The sequence below is a fragment of the Gallus gallus genome, chromosome 4, assembly GCF_016699485.2.
Source record: "Gallus gallus isolate bGalGal1 chromosome 4, bGalGal1.mat.broiler.GRCg7b, whole genome shotgun sequence".
Lineage (NCBI taxonomy): Eukaryota > Metazoa > Chordata > Aves > Galliformes > Phasianidae > Gallus > Gallus gallus.
Window position 1 is genome coordinate 20,281,191 of NC_052535.1, and position 18,014 is coordinate 20,299,204.

General features: G+C 36.7%; 1 protein-coding gene across 3 annotated transcripts in view; it reads left to right on the top strand.

The window, feature by feature from the left end:
- GUCY1B3 (guanylate cyclase 1 soluble subunit beta) overlaps positions 1-16,862 on the top strand; it is a 40,262-nt gene extending 23,400 nt beyond the window's left edge. For 2 of the 3 annotated variants that reach the window (XM_015285345.4, XM_040699689.2), the window contains 9 exons: positions 5,580-5,810; positions 6,613-6,729; positions 7,558-7,691; positions 8,488-8,685; positions 9,190-9,427; positions 10,760-10,900; positions 11,947-12,101; positions 12,410-12,536; positions 15,589-16,862. In XM_015285345.4, the coding sequence (XP_015140831.1) occupies positions 5,580-5,810; positions 6,613-6,729; positions 7,558-7,691; positions 8,488-8,685; positions 9,190-9,427; positions 10,760-10,900; positions 11,947-12,101; positions 12,410-12,536; positions 15,589-15,612 (1,365 nt within the window). In that variant the 3' untranslated portion in view covers positions 15,613-16,862. Of the gene's footprint in view, positions 1-5,579; positions 5,811-6,612; positions 6,730-7,557; positions 7,692-8,487; positions 8,686-9,189; positions 9,428-10,759; positions 10,901-11,946; positions 12,102-12,409; positions 12,537-15,115 lie in introns of all 3 variants that reach the window. The other variant, XM_420376.8, reaches the window with a different exon arrangement.
- Positions 16,863-18,014: the final 1,152 nt, after the last annotated feature.

Consider the following 18,014-nt stretch of genomic DNA (forward strand, 5'->3'; position numbering starts at 1 on the left):
AGTGAAATTCATCAAGTAGCATTGCATGGTCAGTTTTGATCAGAAGGGATCAAGACTTTCATCCTGTATTCAGTGTTAAATGGCGAAAACCTGTCTTTATATTCAGCATTACAATCCAAAGGAAAAATATCCTGTCAAAGAACATTCTGTGTCTTCCTGATGCTGCAATACAAGTCTATATTGTGGATCTGCTTGTAACTGAGTCATTTCTTGCAGGAGTATCAGTGGAAGTTTTAACAGATAGCATGTGTTCAGTATACATACTGTAACACAAAGATACTACTTTATTAAGTATCTTATGTGAAGCTCACCAAATAAACCACAGAGTCATATTTAAAATAACTGTTGTTTGAATTGTCCCTCTTTGAAATATTAGTGTGACTTTTCACTTGGCTACGCAAAAATAAATAAATAAATTGAAAATACATCTTCTGAAAAGCACAGGTGGATAACCAGTAAAATGTTATATATTCTCTTTGAAAACAGCAGAGAGACTTTCCCCTCAGTTTTTAACTGCTGTTACTATGGTGATTGTGCTCTTACACGTGGTGAGCTGATATCACTTCAGCCAAGACTAGAGACGAAGGGAAAAGAAATAGGCTTGATTCCTGGCTTTGTCAGTTCTGTCACTGAACTTTCATTTTTCAGGCATTTAGAAGAGGCTTCCTCAGTAATATTTAAGTGATGCTGAAATTCTGTGGCTTGCAAACTAGGCTGGCGTAATGAGACAGCAGGGGAGTTCCATCTCAGTTAAGTTTATTTCATAGTTTGTAGGGCAGGTCATTATGCCCAGTAAGTATCTAATCAAATAAGTTGGACTACAGAAGTGAAAGGAAAAAAATGTAATGTGTTATGTCCAGAAGTGCTGATTTTAAACTTCCTGACAAATAAAAGTCCCAGCTATTCAAGGAAACATGACTAGAATTTAGTTACTGTGGATGTAACTATAAGCCAAGAACATGCTCAGAGGATGCGGTATTTCTGAGCAGGTAGTCTGAGTTATTCTGTGTATTATCTCTTTACCTTATTTAGGGTGGCTTTCACCTTCTAGGATGGCAAAATACATACATGTATATTGTCCCAGTTTTAGCTGGAACAGAATTGATTTTTTTCTTCAGAGTGTCTGATATGATGCTATGTTTTGGCTTTAGGAGAAAAACGATGTTGATTATGCACTGGTGTTTAGTTGTTGCTGAACACTGCTATATGAGCAAAGGACATTTCAGATTTTTGGCTTCTTGTACTGTCCTGCCAGCAGGGGTGGCTGAGAGGGCACAAGGAGCACAAGGGTACAGAACCAGGACAGCTGACCTAACCTGTTCAAAGGGATATTGTGTACCATAAGACATAAAAAAAAAAAAAAAAACACCATGAAAAATGGTGGGGAATTGGCCAGGGGAGCCACTGCTGCTTGGAGACTGGATAAGCATTGGTCAGTGGCTGGTGAGCAATTGCTTCTCTGTCACTTGTTTTGTATATATATATATATATATATATATATATATATATATATGTGTGTGTGTGTGTGTGTGTGTGTGTGTGTGTATTATTATAATTAGTATTATTTTTATCTTCCTTTTCTGCCTTAGTAAATAGTTTTTACCCCAATCCACAAGTTCTACTTTTTTTTTTTTTTTTTTTTTTTTTTTGTGATCCTCCCCCCCCCATCACGGTGAGGGGGAGAGGGGGGAGCAAGAGAAAGTCTGTGTGGTGTTTAGCTGCCTGCTGGGTTAAACCACAGCATATATATATGTATTTACACATTAAATTTTGAAGATTGAATTTTATCTATATCTCAAGTGCCTCAGAGAAGAGGTAGTTTTAAGTTGTTTGAGGTTGATGAAATAACAAGATAGAAAGATTAGCTAGTGCATAAATGAAGTGAGCAACAAAGACATGAAACTGCATATCCATAGGGTGTTACTTAAGGATGAATCAGTAGCTTACTTAGCCTGTAGAGGTATAAAAGTGTGGCTTCCCTTGATAAGGGTCTGTGCATGGAAGGCCAAAACAAAAACTCAGTAAGCCTTCCATGTCCATAGCATATCAGTTTTACTAATAGTGTTCAGCCAGTGCTGTGGCTGTCTTGTGAATTTGTCGTGTTTCCCTGTGGTTGGCCTATAGTGTGTCAGCTCTGGTACAGCCAGCATGGCTTCACCAAGGGCAGGTCGTGACTGACCAATCTGGTGGCCTTCTATGATGGGGTGATGGCATCAGTAGACAGGGGAAGGGTGACAGGTGTCATCTTCCTGGACTTCTGCAAGCCTTTGACATGGTCCCTCACCACATCCTTCTCTCTAAATTGGAGAGATATGGATTTGAAGGATGGACTGTTTGATGGATTAAGAACTGGTTGACTGGACACAGGCAAAGGGTTGTGATCAATGGTTCTGTGTCTGGGTGGAGGCCAGCCACAAGCGCTGTCCCTCAGGGGTCGATCCTGGGCCTGGTGCTCTCTGACGTCTTCATCAGTGACATAGATGATAGCAGCAAGTGCACCCTCAGCAAGTTTGCAAATGACACCAAGCTGAGAGGGAGGTGATTGTCCCCCTCTGCTCAGCTCTTGTGAGGCCCTATCTGGAGTAATGTTTCCAGGCCTGGAGTCCCCAGTACAAGAAAGACGCAGAATTCTTGGAACAAGTCCAGAGGACTGCTAAGATGACCAGAGAAATGGCGTGCCACTCCTATGAAGAAAGGTTGAGGGAACTGGGCTTGTTCAGCTTGGAGAAGAGAAGGCTCTGGGGAGACCTCATTATGGCCTTCCAATGCTTGAAGGGAGTGTATAAACAGAAGGGCTGTTTACGAGGATTGATACTGATAAGACAAGGGGGAATGGTTTTAAACTGAGACAGGGGAGATTTAGGTTAGATATTAGGAGGAAGTTTTTCACTCAGAGGGTGGTGATACCCTGGAACAGGTTGCCAAGGAGGTTGTGGATGCCCCATCCCTGCATGCATTCAAGGCCAGGCTGGATGTGGTTGGTGAGCCTGCCCGTGGCAGGTGGGCTGAAACTAGGTGATCATTATGGTTCTTTTCAATTCAGGCCATTCTGTGATTTATTCTATGAGTTTTTCTTGATGCCTAGGAGTCTACAGTGTTGCAGAACTGGAAGATACCTGGGAGACTTGCAACTGTTACTTGTACTGTTACTGACACAGTGGGAGCAGCCTTTATCCATACAGGTTAGGCAAATAGTAAATCCTGGGCGGTGACTGACTTCAATCCCGTGAAAGCAGTAGTAACTGTGGAGGTCCGTATCTAGGCATATCTTAAGGCATGTAGCAGTCCTAATTTAATGTTGTTTCTTGTTTGCTTGTTTGTTTTTAAACTAACACTGGAGTTTTGTTTATTGATGTATTATTCATTCTAATTAGAAAATAAAAGTTGTGATGGAAAATTCCTTTCTGTGCTGCATGGTAGCAGGAAAAGAACTGTAAGTAAAGGTGTAGCATGATAACAAAGTACTAGTATAGTATGTACTGACTAATATGGTCATTAGGTGATGGTATTAATTTCTCTGAAAGGTCATGTACTGTCAATTTAAATATTCCTGAAAAATATTGGATTTTTAAAACTTAAATGACTGCATTGCTGGATGGTGAAGCTTTTTTATCCAAATTATGCACTTTTTGCTGGCAAGAGCAACTCTGTGAAGTAAGGTCCAAGACTAGAAATCATCTGTAAACATAGATCAGTTTTAGGGATAGTTCTACAGAATTTGGAAAAGGTTACTGTGTGTAATCTCAGCTATCCCTTGGCCATAATAATAGTAATAATGAAATAAAACCTGTAAGTGTGCTAATGAGTGAAGGAAAATAAGAATTAAGATGCTAACTGCATTTTATCAATCCTCAGCATGGCCACAGTCTCTCTCAGTTGCAGGGATAATGATTTAAATGAAGACGAGGACATGGAAGACCCTTAAGCTGTGAATTCAGAAGAAACCTAGGATACCATCTACTATGTTCTACTTTACTAGATAAACCCATGTAATTTATTTTCTTCAACTGACCACTGTATACTATTCCTGTGGCTTACCCCTTATTAACTAATAATTTCCCATTTCTCTTTGCTACACACTGCCACGTGGATTACCAACAGAGTTTTTAAAAAAAAGTAAGCATTATCATCATTAACATTTGAACTTGTTCTTACATCCAGCTTCAGGTACCTGCATTGGTTGGTAAATGGTAGGCTGATCTTTCTATAAGTTACACGCTCAATAGAAAAATTAGTGTGTCACATTATGTAGAGCACTTAAATTGCCCTCCAGAAGAGCCTGTCTGTCCTTTAAACCTATAATTGAATAGGGGTTTAAGGAATACCACCTTCTTAAATTAAGCCTCATTTAGCAATAAAATATTGCTTTGTTGCTTTATGCTGCTGCATGTGAATAGGAGCAAAAAAAGTATTATCACTCCCCAGCACACCAGCTAACATGGCTGAAAGTTGTGGAGGGGAAGTGTTTGAAAGTCTAAACATCAGCGTTTATGCATATCTACTTATTTTTTATTTTATTTTTTAACTGTTATTCTCTGTGACTAGATAATGTGTAAAAGGCAGACTTAGGATGCATTAGGGATTTTAAGAAGTCCTTTTTTTGTTGTTTTTTTGTTTTTTTGCTTCAGTACATTTAGGATCAGACTTGAGATGGAAGTAGAATAAGGTGCAACGTGTTCCAAAAAGTTGCTGTTTAACAGTACTGTATAAATAGAATTGTTCTGTTCCAGTCATTAAACCTAATTAGACTTGAGAAGAGGTGAGTTTGGCCTCTCAAGGTAAATTGTGCTATTCTATTAATTGTTAGCTTTAATTATACTACAGCATATGACTCCCTGGAAACAAAATAATCCCTTTTAGTTTTCTTTTTTACTAACTTCAAGTAATATTACTGAACCGAAATGCTGTATTCAAGACGTTTATTTATGATTTTGCTGATGTAAGTTTTGCTGGAATTTAATACAGAATATAACTCGGAGAAGACTGTAATTGCTTCTTGTTTTATTTTTTGAGCATGATCTTGTATTCAGCACTGCTTGCTTGGGCAAGGGCTGTGTATTCAGACCTTTGCTCCCTTTGCCGCTCTTCTGGCTGGCTATGACATGCCCACCCTCTGGTCAAGCACTGTTTGCTGTTATGTTGCAGGCCTTGCAAACAGCTTTCATTACAATAAGGATTCAAGTGCCTTGTGAAATTCAAAACTTGCAACAGGTCCATTCAAGGAGAGGAAGTGTGTTTTGGAGTAGTGTTGTGTGACACATACCAATGAAAGCAAGCATAACCTGAGCCTGAATCCCTGATTTCAGGATGTGTGTTTCACTCAGGCAACATAGATTTTTGTGATGTATTGTTCATGCAAAGAGTGACTGCAGCTGAGCAAAGGAATAATTATTCCCCTGGAATTATAAAGACTTTCTAAAACAGACGTACTTACTAGAACACAGAATTTTTCAAGGTACGAATGCTGTTTTTAGATTTCTTTCTGGTCTTAATGCATATTTTTCTTCATAGTAACATTCTGGTTAATATTGAATAGCAAGGTTTTTAGTCTTTCATCTTTTCCTTCGTTTTTTTTCTAGGTTATTCAACAGCGGAATGAGGAATGTGACCACATTCAATTTTTAATTGAAGAGAAAGAATCTAAAGAAGAGGACTACTATGAAGACCTTGACAGATTTGAAGAAAATGGTACCCAAGAGTCTCGCATCAGTCCATACACTTTCTGCAAGGCTTTTCCTTTCCACATAATATTTGACAGAGATCTGGTGGTCACACAGTGCGGCAATGCAATATACAGAGTCCTTCCACAGGTTAGATGATTCTTATACATAAATAGTCAGGGAGAATTCTTATACTAGATCATGCAGGTGGTTTGTTTTTTTTTTTTTTTCCCAAGGATTAATAAAACAGGTTTAGGATTTTCTGTCTAAAGAACATCCCCATGTATAATATTTACTGCACTGTGCTCCTGTTGCTTGAAAAAGGACTTTGAAAAATAGCCCTTAACCTACAACAGATCTGTTCCTTAAAGATCATGTCTGTAATGTGCAGTAACAGACCAAGGAATATGCTTGAACGGAGAATACTTTTCCTGCCTTTTTTTTGTGTGTGATTTCCTTCTGGATTGTGCAGAAAAATTTGAATGAAGAGCTTTGTAAATTCTTCTCAAGGTCATTCACTGAACAGCTGTAACTGTTTAGCCTACTGAAGATGGCTATCAGGATCCTTATGACCAGATGACACTTTAGAGAAAATGGCTTATCATTGAAAAGCGTGTTTGAGGGACGGTATTTATGAGGAAAACACTGAAAAGCTTTTTTACTCTTCTTTTACAGTGGGGATAGTTTGACAGATAATTAATATGAAACAACCTAACACGATTTTACAAAGTCACCTTGCAGGCTAGAATTTCATTTTGAAGCCAGTGATACTTTTGATGTAAAACCCTTAATTTAAAAACCTTGTGTTCTAATGGGGAAATGCATATAGTATATATTCTCTTCCATTAAGTACTGTAATTTAAGCAAATTGAATATAATTATTCTATGTATACTTCTATTATAACATAATTCAATTGTTTCTTTCTTTTTGTGTTTGTTCTTTACATTTCAGCTGCAACCAGGAAATTGTAGTCTTTTGTCAGTGTTCTCCTTGGTCCGGCCTCATATTGATATTAGTTTCCATGGGATCCTCTCACATATCAATACAGTCTTTGTACTGAGGACCAAGGTAACTAGAAAATATTCACTTGGCATTTCTATAAGTAGAAATATAGGCTATAAGTAGAAATATAAGTAGAAAGTGTAAGGCTTCGGAGAAAAAAGAAGTACGGAAAAAGCAGAAGTCTTCAAAGAACATTCTTGCATAGTAGTAAGCTTGGTTCCTTATGAGTTTTGAGCCAAGAAAAAAATCACAGGTCTGAATTCAATGTGTTAAATTGGCTTAACTGCTAAACAGGAATGGTGAAGTACATATACTTCTATTCTGAGGCTTTCCTGGCAAGAGGCCAAACATATATGGCATTTTACTGAAGGAAAGGAAGGGCAGTTACACTTAGTTTTATTTCATTATGACAAGGGAGGCAAATATGAAATGTGTTACCATTTGGACCGATACATTCATACGCACTTCTATGTCCTTTTCTCTAGAGAGAGCAAGAGAGGGGAGGCAGGCAATATGAAACAGTGAATGCGGAATGTAGAGTTGCACCTACTATGCCAAAGAACTTCCTGAGAGAAGTCAGCAGTAATTCTTAGGGATTCTATGAAGTTCATAGAATAGACAATCCTTTTATCAAACTATTGTGAAGAAAACAAGAAGTTATGACCTTCCAATTAAGGAAAGATGCCATGATTTTTATCTCTGAGGCAGAAAATCAGTGTTGAAATTAGGGCAGTGTTTTGTGTTCAAGTGATAATTGGGTTTTAAGGTAAGGTGTAACTATTTCAGACATCATGATGACCTTCATAGTGAAGGCATTTACACAGATGTTGTGAAGTAACACATGTACCAATGCAATGATAAAATAATTGTGATTTTTTTTTTTTTTTCCACCAGGAGGGGCTGTTGGATGTAGAGAAGCTGGAGTGTGAAGATGAGTTGACTGGCACAGAAATCAGTTGCTTACGCCTGAAAGGGCAAATGATCTACTTGCCTGAAGCAGACAACATTCTCTTTCTTTGTTCACCAAGGTACTTTAAGAGTTGTATAATACTGCTTTTCATTTTACAGTTACTGTTTTATAAATGTCTGTGAGAGTAAAGTTACAGAGATTAATTGGCTCAGGTATGGATTTAATTGATTTTGTTGTGTTTATACCAAAAGAGGGAGGAGCATTTGAACACTGGAACTTGGATGATTATGAAATAATTCAGTATAAGCACTGGGATGCTCTGGCTTAGTTTGGACAAGTGGGAATTCCTCTATTCAGCGACATTTGGCAAGTCTTGCTGTTTGTTTCTTACTCTGAGAATACTGAGAGATGTCACTGATCTGGTTTCCTATGTGGATTCATATATTTTTTTCAGTAATTTTAGTGTAATAGACAGAGGTATTTATGAAGAGAGTGTTTAGAATTAGGGACTGAACAGAGGGCTTCAGCTAAATGTTCATTGAGCTAATATACCAGACTTGCACGTTAACCTTGTGTATAAAAGTGATGTACAGAGTAGATGAAGACAGAAAGATGCTACTTTAATATAATCTCACTTTTATTTGTACAATGAAGAATTTGCATTTCCTATGTTCATGGAACTCATGAGAATTCTATATTTAAATTCAAAATCAAGAGCTATATTTTAACACAGGCGAACTCCAAGGATTCTGTGAAAGGAATATTTTATACAGCTCATCAGATTTTTAGAAGCACTTTTTTTTTTCTCCTATTTCACATTCTCCACTGTTCATCTGGGGTTTAAGTGCTTCTTTGGCGAGCTTAATTATACCCCTGTCTATCTACTCATGTCTGTCTATTTCTTCACACTGCAGTGTTATGAACTTGGATGATTTAACCAGAAGAGGGTTATATCTGAGTGATATTCCATTGCATGATGCTACCCGTGATCTGGTTCTTTTGGGAGAGCAGTTCAGAGAGGAATATAAACTGACTCAAGAGCTTGAGATCCTCACTGACAGACTGCAGCACACACTACGTGCACTCGAAGATGAAAAGAAAAAGACAGACACGTAAGATACAAATCCTGGTTTTTGAGCTGAAACAGTCTCAGCAGTATATTATTTATAGGTACCTTCTTCATAAAATAGAAGAATCTTGGAAGAACATAAAAATACTCAAGGCCAGTAATTTTGAAGTCAAGAAAGAACATTTCACTTCAGTTCCCTGAAGGGTTTTGTTCTTAATTTAGATTGTCATATGTCATCTGCAGTGTAGGCTGTCGCATACATCAAAATAGGTGTTTTAATCGCTCCTTCCTTTATAAGTACACTAGAGGAGAAGTGAACTGACAATCCTTTTTACTTTGCTAATTAACCTAAAATAGTTTTGCAAACTTTCTTACCTGCCATCTAGTTAATAGATATGGCAGAAACGCTCAAGCAGTAAGCAAAAACAACCCAACACACTATTAACAGGTCTTGTTAGAAGAATTAATAATATATGTCTGCGTTATGTAAAGACCTTACTCAAAATTCTTTCTATTTTGCCTGTGCCTTTCTTTCTGACTAATTTAGATTACTGTACTCCGTTCTACCACCATCGGTGGCAAATGAGCTGAGACACAAGCGTCCTGTTCCAGCTAAGCGATACGACAATGTCACCATTCTCTTTAGTGGCATTGTTGGGTTCAATGCCTTCTGTAGTAAGCATGCCTCTGGAGAGGGAGCTATGAAGATTGTTAATCTTTTAAATGATCTTTACACAAGATTTGATATTCTAACTGATTCACGTAGGAATCCATTTGTTTACAAGGTAAGCATTAGATTTTCAACTAATTTAACCTGTGATTTTTCAATAATTTACTGTCATGTTGCTCTTTTCCATCCTTTGAAATGTAGGCTTTTACCAGTCTTTAAATTGCATTGCCTAATATAACATAGCTAAAGAGGAGTATGTCGTTTATCTCTGTGTGAAAGAACACAGAGCGCATAGTTTTTTGCAGTGTTTGTGCATGGTCACCTGTTAGTTGGATTAATTTGCCTCCATGTTTAGAAGATGTAAACATTTATGTGAGCAGTTTGCTTTAAGTCATATATCTGCATCTCCTAGCTGTAAGCTATAATTTGTTGTTCACTTTATTCAGTTTTGTTCCTTCAGTATTAGTGAGGTTTAGTTGCAGATATGGCTGTTAGGAGATAGATAAGTAGATCTTTATGTAGCCCATATATACAAGGGCTGTTCCAAAAGGAATGCTTTCTATTTATTGTGTTGGCCCATGACATCAGAGATGGATGTTGGTAGTATGGCAGTAGAGGCTGAACCTTTCTGCCAATATTCCGTTACTTGTTATTGCCATGTGACAGATGGCAGCAGAGAGGGAGTCTACAGAATGATGTCTGACATGGAAGTGTGTATGAAGCAAAGATGTGGCATTGAATTCCTCCATGTGGAAAAAATGACACCCATTGACATTCATTAACACTTGCTGAACGTTGATGGAGACCAAACAGTGGATGTGAGCACAGTGAGGTGGTGGGTGGTGCTTTTCGTCAGTGGTGATGATGACGAAGAGTCACCTCTGCTGGCGAAGATTTTTATGATTGTGGCATGCAGGCTTTTGTTCATTGCTAGAGAAAATGCATAGCTCGTGGTGGTGCCTGTGTTGAAAAATAGTGTTTTGTAGCTCAGAATTTGCTCTTATCAAATAGTGTTATTGTGCTCTTTGTATCTGTTCTAGTTTCTATGGAAATAAATACAGGGCATTACTTTTTGAGCATGTACATGTATATACTTGTGTCTTTATATGTATAAAATACATATTTTTTACTCTAGTTTTTACTCTAAATTAATGTCCTGTGCCAGATAAATCAAGGGTGAGTGATAATAAACATGGCTTTCAGTTCCTATACAAATTCTAGAATACTCCAAAAAAGAGGCTGAAGTTCACCTAAACGCCGTCTTTGTAATGTTGTTGAAATATTATGAATTCTTGTCAATAACAAGCAGATATTTTTGGAATTAAGATGTTTTGAATGCAAGTGTAAGGAACACATTTGAAAGGACAGTCTTTGAAGGAAGTGCTAAGTCCTTTTTCTTGTTCTCTGAAGTCCATGATAATAAATGAAACAATATGTACCTTGCTAGGTGGAAACAGTTGGAGACAAGTATATGACCGTGAGTGGTCTACCAGAGCCTTGCATTCATCATGCACGATCTATCTGCCACCTGGCATTGGATATGATGGAGATAGCAGGCCAAGTTCAAGTAGATGGGGAGCCTGTACAGGTTAGTAAATGCGTGGGCTTGAATGAAGAGCCCAGTCTTTTATACGATTATAATACTTTGAAATATGATCATACTAAAATCCCTTTCCATGTAAACCTTATTATTTTGAGATAGATCTCTATAAATAATATGGAGAGTCACATGTAGATGTGGTATTGGCAGTTCCCCAGACCCTCAAATGCAGTTGCTGTGCTTAACTATTTAAATCATTAGATCCTCATCATGTATGTTTGTTTTCTCATCTTTCCAATCTATTCAACAAATTTGCATTATGCAACAAGTACAATCAGTTGAGTCTTCTTCATCTCAATGAATAGAACACTGGTATTCCCTCATTGACATTTTCAGTCATGCTTGTGATCCCATCAGCATGGGAAAATATTGCAGTAAATAGAAAAGTACATTAACATAGGTAGTTATGGCTGTGATTCCAACAGCAATATATGTTAATGGAAGTTCTGTTGTTATGGGCTTTTTAAATATGCTGTTGCATTAATACAGAGTTGGTGAGACTGTACTGACCTGTCTTTATCAAAATGCTCTGAGGACAAAATAACTAGTTGTTATTAATCTGAAATCTACTGCTCTAAGACCTAGCTTATGTCTGTCTATTTCACCTTGTCAGTGAGCAAGGAAGTGAGGAGGTTTCATACGGGGCCTTTCTTCTGAAAAGTAGTCTTTTCTTGGCCTAAACCATCAATTTCTGCAGCTTCTGAGCATTCATCAAACTCAGACCTACAGAGTATTCCTCTCTCTCCACTTTTCTTTTACTATATAGCATATAATAGTAGACTGGCGTGGTGCATGTTGGAAAAATATGAGGTTTGTTCTTTCGTGTGTCAGGCAGAGTCGTGGTACTGCAATAAAAGAGAAAAAAACAAAAACAAAACAAAAATGATACAGAATGTAAAGCTTTGATGAAGCCAGAGTAACGCACTTGAAATTAGACTAGTAGACAGAAACTGCATAATACCTGTATTTAGTTGGAAGCATGACATCAGCTACATTTATTTTGAATACTGAAGCCTTATTTTTTCTCTCTAAAGATAACAATAGGAATCCATACTGGTGAGGTAGTCACAGGTGTCATAGGCCAAAGGATGCCACGTTACTGCCTGTTTGGAAATACTGTCAATTTAACAAGCAGGACAGAAACTACTGGAGAAAAGGGAAAGATCAATGTGTCTGAGTATACGTACAGGTGAGTGATTCACTATTTTTACTGGTGTTGACACTTTAAAAGAAATCACTTTTCCAGTGTAAAATCAATGTGCTCTTGGAATTGATAGTGATGGGGCACTGTTAACACATTATCTAAGTGCATGAGTTCTGATGAAACTGTATGGTAGACTGTATTACAATGCATGATTGTTGGTGTACAAATATGATCATGATCTAGAGATAGACTTAATGCTTCTATTAACTTGCTCACATATGTGTGTGTTTAATATTTTAAATTGTGTATGGTTTGCATGCATACACTTACATGTTTTCTCTTTCTATTTTCAGGTGTCTTATGACACCAGAAAATTCAGATCCTCAGTTCCACCTGGAATACAGGGGTCCAGTTTCTATGAAGGGTAAAAAAGAACCAATGCAGGTTTGGTTTTTATCCCGAAAGAGTACAGAGACAGAGGTATGACTAACCAAAGTGTATTATTCTTTTAAACAAGTTATAAATATGACAAATTTAATCTAAGCCACTGAGATCCATTTGCATTAGCAAACTAACAGTTTTGTACAACACTTTTATTAATGCATTTACTATCTTGACAGCAGATTGAAGTACCTGATTATTTGTCTGTGGAGTTTGTGCAGTCCCCAAAGGAATACTTTCATATTTTAAGAGGTCCTTGAGGGAATGCCGGTGTTTAAATATAAATATCTCTGTATGTACAGATTTCTCCACTGTGCTAGATTTTACAATATAATGCCCATAATACAATGTTTAACCAATGTCTGGTTATCAGCACTTCAAAATTTACCATTTCTGTGAGTGAATAGATGTGCTTTCAGATATTTAGGTAACAGTCCAACAACTACACACAAGCAGGTTCACACCTGATGTGTGGGGTGTTCTGCTAACCTCAGATGGATCTTCTTGCTCAGAAATTGTTGTGTGATAAAGGTCTTACTTCAGAAATATACAGAATAAAAATATATCTTCTGAATGACATATGAAACTAAGTCTTGTTGTCAGAATGACAATAGGGCAAACCTCTTCAAGCACTAAGTGGTTTCTGAGCTTATGTGACAATTTCAGAAGTTTGCACATGTAGTAACCAAAATCTGATTAAAAGCCAATGAGATTTAGACTCAGAAATGGACTACAAAGTTTTGCATTTAATCACATTGGTTTGTGCCAGCCTAGCAGGTGTGTACATTCCACCTATTGCAAACAGGGAGAAAAAATGTGTGAATTCTATCCAAAAGTAATACAGAAAGTTTTAAGGTAGTGTATTTAAGAAATACCTGACTAGAATAATGTAAGTCATCAGTTCCTTCACAGAATGTACACATCACAGGGAATTAATTGTACTTCTAAATGCCTGTGTGCCTCTAAAAATTAAATTTAGACTGTTAAACCATTATGGCCCCTTAGAAAAGATTTAATACAACTGGTAGCCAAATGTATGAATATTGACTGTTTAAAGGTGACCCTCAACATTAACTCTCACTATTAAACTTCAGGGAACAGCCTGTATTTTAACCCCACTGAAATCTGTCTTTTAGTATATATTAGTTGCACTAACATTCTGGGTGCCACTTTTGATCATACCTTTATGATTTTGTTTCATATCAAGGTTAAGTGCAACTTCACATGGCTACTATTCTTTTAAATCCATACTTTTATATGAAATATGCATAACTAAGCACCTTAGACTTATTGTTTCTGCATTATAAATTATGTCCTATCATTTGTATCAGGGAATATTATAATGTTAAATGGAAAGCTTCAGAAAAGTATTGAGTCAGGTGCGTATTTTCCTTAGTTCAGCTTCACATGTGTTTAGGGTTCTAGAAGTTTATTTAAATATTGCAACTTCTTTTTAGAGAGCTTGTAAAACAGCTGGTTTTGTTAATCATGACAACAGCCCTGATAGGTACTTGCTGTTAATATTGTCTAATAATTCAGCTTTGTAAAGGGGAAACACAGGGACAATAGTAAACATGGTAGAAAAATACTGCCAGTCTGGTTTTTGGGAGCACGTAATAGTCACAGTTTAAGCACACTTGAAAAGTCGCTCTTTATTTGTGTTAGGCTTTTTTTATATATTCTTAAATTCAGACATACATATGTTTCTCATACACATAAGGACTTCTCCCATCACAGGTATCTTTTTTTTGTTGTTGTTGTACTAAGTTTTGGAGAACAGGAAACTAAAAGGATAAGTTCATGTAGTGTACGACACTGATAATCATTTTTTCAGAGGTGATTTTGAAAAGTGAAAGAAGATAATCTTATAATGGTCTTTTCATTCTTTTTCACTACCTGCACCATTTAATCTGTTCACAAACAAAAACGTGCACTAACATTTCCTCTTTTAAGATGTTCTGAACTGTTGATATTTCTGACACTTCATAGGCTGCATATAATAGTGGTAATCCAAAAGCAGAAATCAAATAAACAACTTCTTGTGTTTGATTACCTTACTGTAATTACTTCGCTAAGGTACAGTTTTGGTTTTCTTTTCAGATACTTATTCTATCTGACCTTTCAAACACACATGCATTCTTATGATTATTATCATTTGCAGCGTGATTAATTTCAGCGGGAGTCATTCATAACAATATATATGGCATGTTACATCTGTTAAGAATCCATGTGGTAAAGAAATGTCTTGAATGGTCACTCCCTAAAATTATTTCTTAAATCTCTTTGAAGATATTTGCTCTGTTTGTTCTTTTATTGTGAAGTTTTCTATCTCCAGTATGTTTAAATCTAGAACTGATTCGTATTAGTGGTACACTCCCTTTTTGTGTTATACCTAAGAGAATGGCAAGCTCATCATTTGCTTAACAGATATTGAATCCCAATGATCAATATATGATAGGGGAAATGGACAAAATGCTTACAACTGGCACAGAGATACAAAACCAGTGCTTAAAATGTGCTGTATCTTCACTGGGCCTGTAAAATGTCATCAGGTAGGAGCAACTCAGGAACAAAGTCTAAAGTATGCTAAGTTGGCATCTCTATTTTTCCCTCTTAAGAACTCTATTCCGTAATACCATTCCAGCGATATTCAGATCTGCATCAGAAATATATATAGAACCAAAGCAAGTGTGACTTGTCCCCTTGCTTGCATGAACAGAGATTCACCAGCAACTTCTCTCAGGAGGAACAGATTTGTTGTAAATCTTAAAGCATGCAGAGAACCTCAGATGCCTGACTGCAGTTTCCATCTGTCCCCACTTCCAACTATGCTTCTCTTCTCCCATGTCCCCAAATTACTTATGGGAGCAAGTCAAAATATCTTAAGTAGTTCCATCAGGGAATGTAGTTGTTGTTACATTCCTACGTACAACACATACGAAAGAAATGTGTGTGTTACCTATGCTCTGTTCTGTTATGTACTAATACTGGTTGCAAGTTGTCAAACATATTTCATCACTGCATTGATCCACTACGTTGTTGCTTCAAAGAAAATCCCTTACTTTTCAAATTCTACTTGCATGCATTCAAGGAAACAAAGCAAGATACTTTCTGAGATGAGGGAAGAGGAGAAGGATCCTGAACAGGGTGCAATACTGTCTCCAAATAGGGAGCCAGGCAGTAAGGATGAGTTATGAATGTTACCTTACTTCATATCTCCCATTGTTATGTGCAGTACCATTGTCTTTTGCTCGTCCCGAAATTGTACTCACCATTTTCTTCCAGGCATGTTTGCTACTTTTTCCTTAGTGTTTGATATTCTCTCTCTGCTATGAGCATGTATTTCAGGCTTTTTTTTTTTAATATGCATTTTTGCATGTCAGTCCTGTGGCCTTTCCTATCACCAGTTAGTACTGAATAAAACTGTATAACATGCATGCCACAACTAACCACTTCAGTCTGATGCTTCACATCTTCATCTTCATCTCTGCGGTACACAGTGGTTGCACAAATCGGTGACTTTTCTGGAAAGACAGGAGGCATTTCAATTTTTTGGCAGAACAAAGAACCTGAAGAACTATTTGTAAAAAGTAGTACATAAAGCATCATTATGGAAACTACTGCGTAAAACTTGTTTATCAGATTTACTTCTGCTATGACCATGCTTCCTGTTCATATTGTGAATAACGCTTGATGTGCTTTTGATTCCTGTTTAGAAAAATGGTACCTTTTAACATCACGCAGCATTTTGGCTTTGTAGATGTTATGTAAACATTTTCTGTATTGGAAGGGGGCAGTTGTTTGTCCAACACTGACATCTGAAGCTTGTGCCAATGTACTTTTACTGAAATACTTTTCATTTTCAATATAAATCAATGAAAAATATATTAACTAAATAAAGTTGTCATGTTAACAATAGATTGCTGGACAATTTTAGGCCATCAGTAGTGCTCTAATTCTTCTCTGATAGAGCCCTCAAAATTGACAGGCATACTGCCAGGACATGGTTGCCTTTTGTTTTGGTCTCTAAATTTCAGAGATGATTTTATTTTCTTCCTTGGGATAACTTGATTGTATTCCTGGCATCATGGCATAATTAAGAGAAATACAGCTTGTAAGCAGACATAGTAAAATTAGATGAGATTGCAGATGCTTCACAGTTTTAACATACAGTACATTTTTGTGTGAATAATATCCATTCTTATGTCTGGCATTTTCTGAATATTTGCATTATAAATTAGAATAGTGCAATTACTTTGTGTATAAAAGTCATCTATACCTAGTATACTTAATCAGCACAGAATATATATGTATAAATGTTTCATGTTAATGTGAGAAATTGCAATAAATTATTTTTTCCACTGATTTTTAGAAGTTCTAGTGTTTTATTTTCAATGAAAATTGCATTTGATACAAATTCCCCATTCTGCAATTCTAGGTTTGTGTTTAAATAATTTGAGTCCTTGTTTCAGTGTGTGCATATGCTCAAGAGTCTCCCACGTTCAGGTTCCTGGATCACATTCTCAGTTTAAAGTAGTGTTCAAAACATGTGGAGTAATACTCCAAAAACAGTAGAAGAGATCACAGAAATACTTAATCAAAAATGATTGGCCATCCACTCTGAGCAGGATGTACATTACCAAGCAAGGCTTTAAGAATGGGAAACAAAGAGGGAAAGCTGCATACATTCTTTTGCATCACTCACTGTGCGTTGGAAGCTCATCCTAGCACTCTGTGAGAGATTGCCCGTGCTCTGCTATCTACACAGCAGCTCTTCGTCCTTCATGCTGATCAAGCCTTAATGGCATCAAAGCTTTAATGGCGATCCCTGAACATGAGATTTGTAACATCTATGGTTGTATGGAAATAATAAAGAATAATATAGAAATATGATTGTACAGCATAGAAATAGTTGATGCAGAACACCATGAAGTAACTGAAATGCTTGTACTACGCTTCAAGATGATTTAAGAGGGCATGCCAGAAACTCAAATAGTGCTCTGAGTTTATCATTTCTTAATAATTTCAAAATGTTAAAGCTCCTGTTAAGCTACTCTGTAGCATAAGCAATTTCTTAAAGCACTAGAAACTCATTAAGTTCATATAAGTGCTTTTTATCTCAAGGAAAACAGTATGATTTAAGCACTTGACCACTTTTGTTATTAAAATTAATCTTCAGGTAAATGCTGAACTCAACAGCTAAAAATGAAATTTGATTAAATATGTCTCTGTATTTAGTTCTTTCACATATACACTCTTGCCTCTTAAATTTAAATACAGTGATCTACTTTCCCAATAGAAGTTTTGTAGTTGAAGCATGAGGCAAAATAATTACCTAAGTCTGTTTCAAAGGCATTTATAAATATATCTTAGTATTTATCTTAGTATTTTCTGTTAAAAAAATAGCTTGAAACAGGAAGAAAGGTGAAAGCAGCAATGAAACTGCTTGGAAACTATGGAATGCTTGGTTGCAAGTAATCTTCCAAATCAAATACTTTCCTCTGAATTCAGATTCAC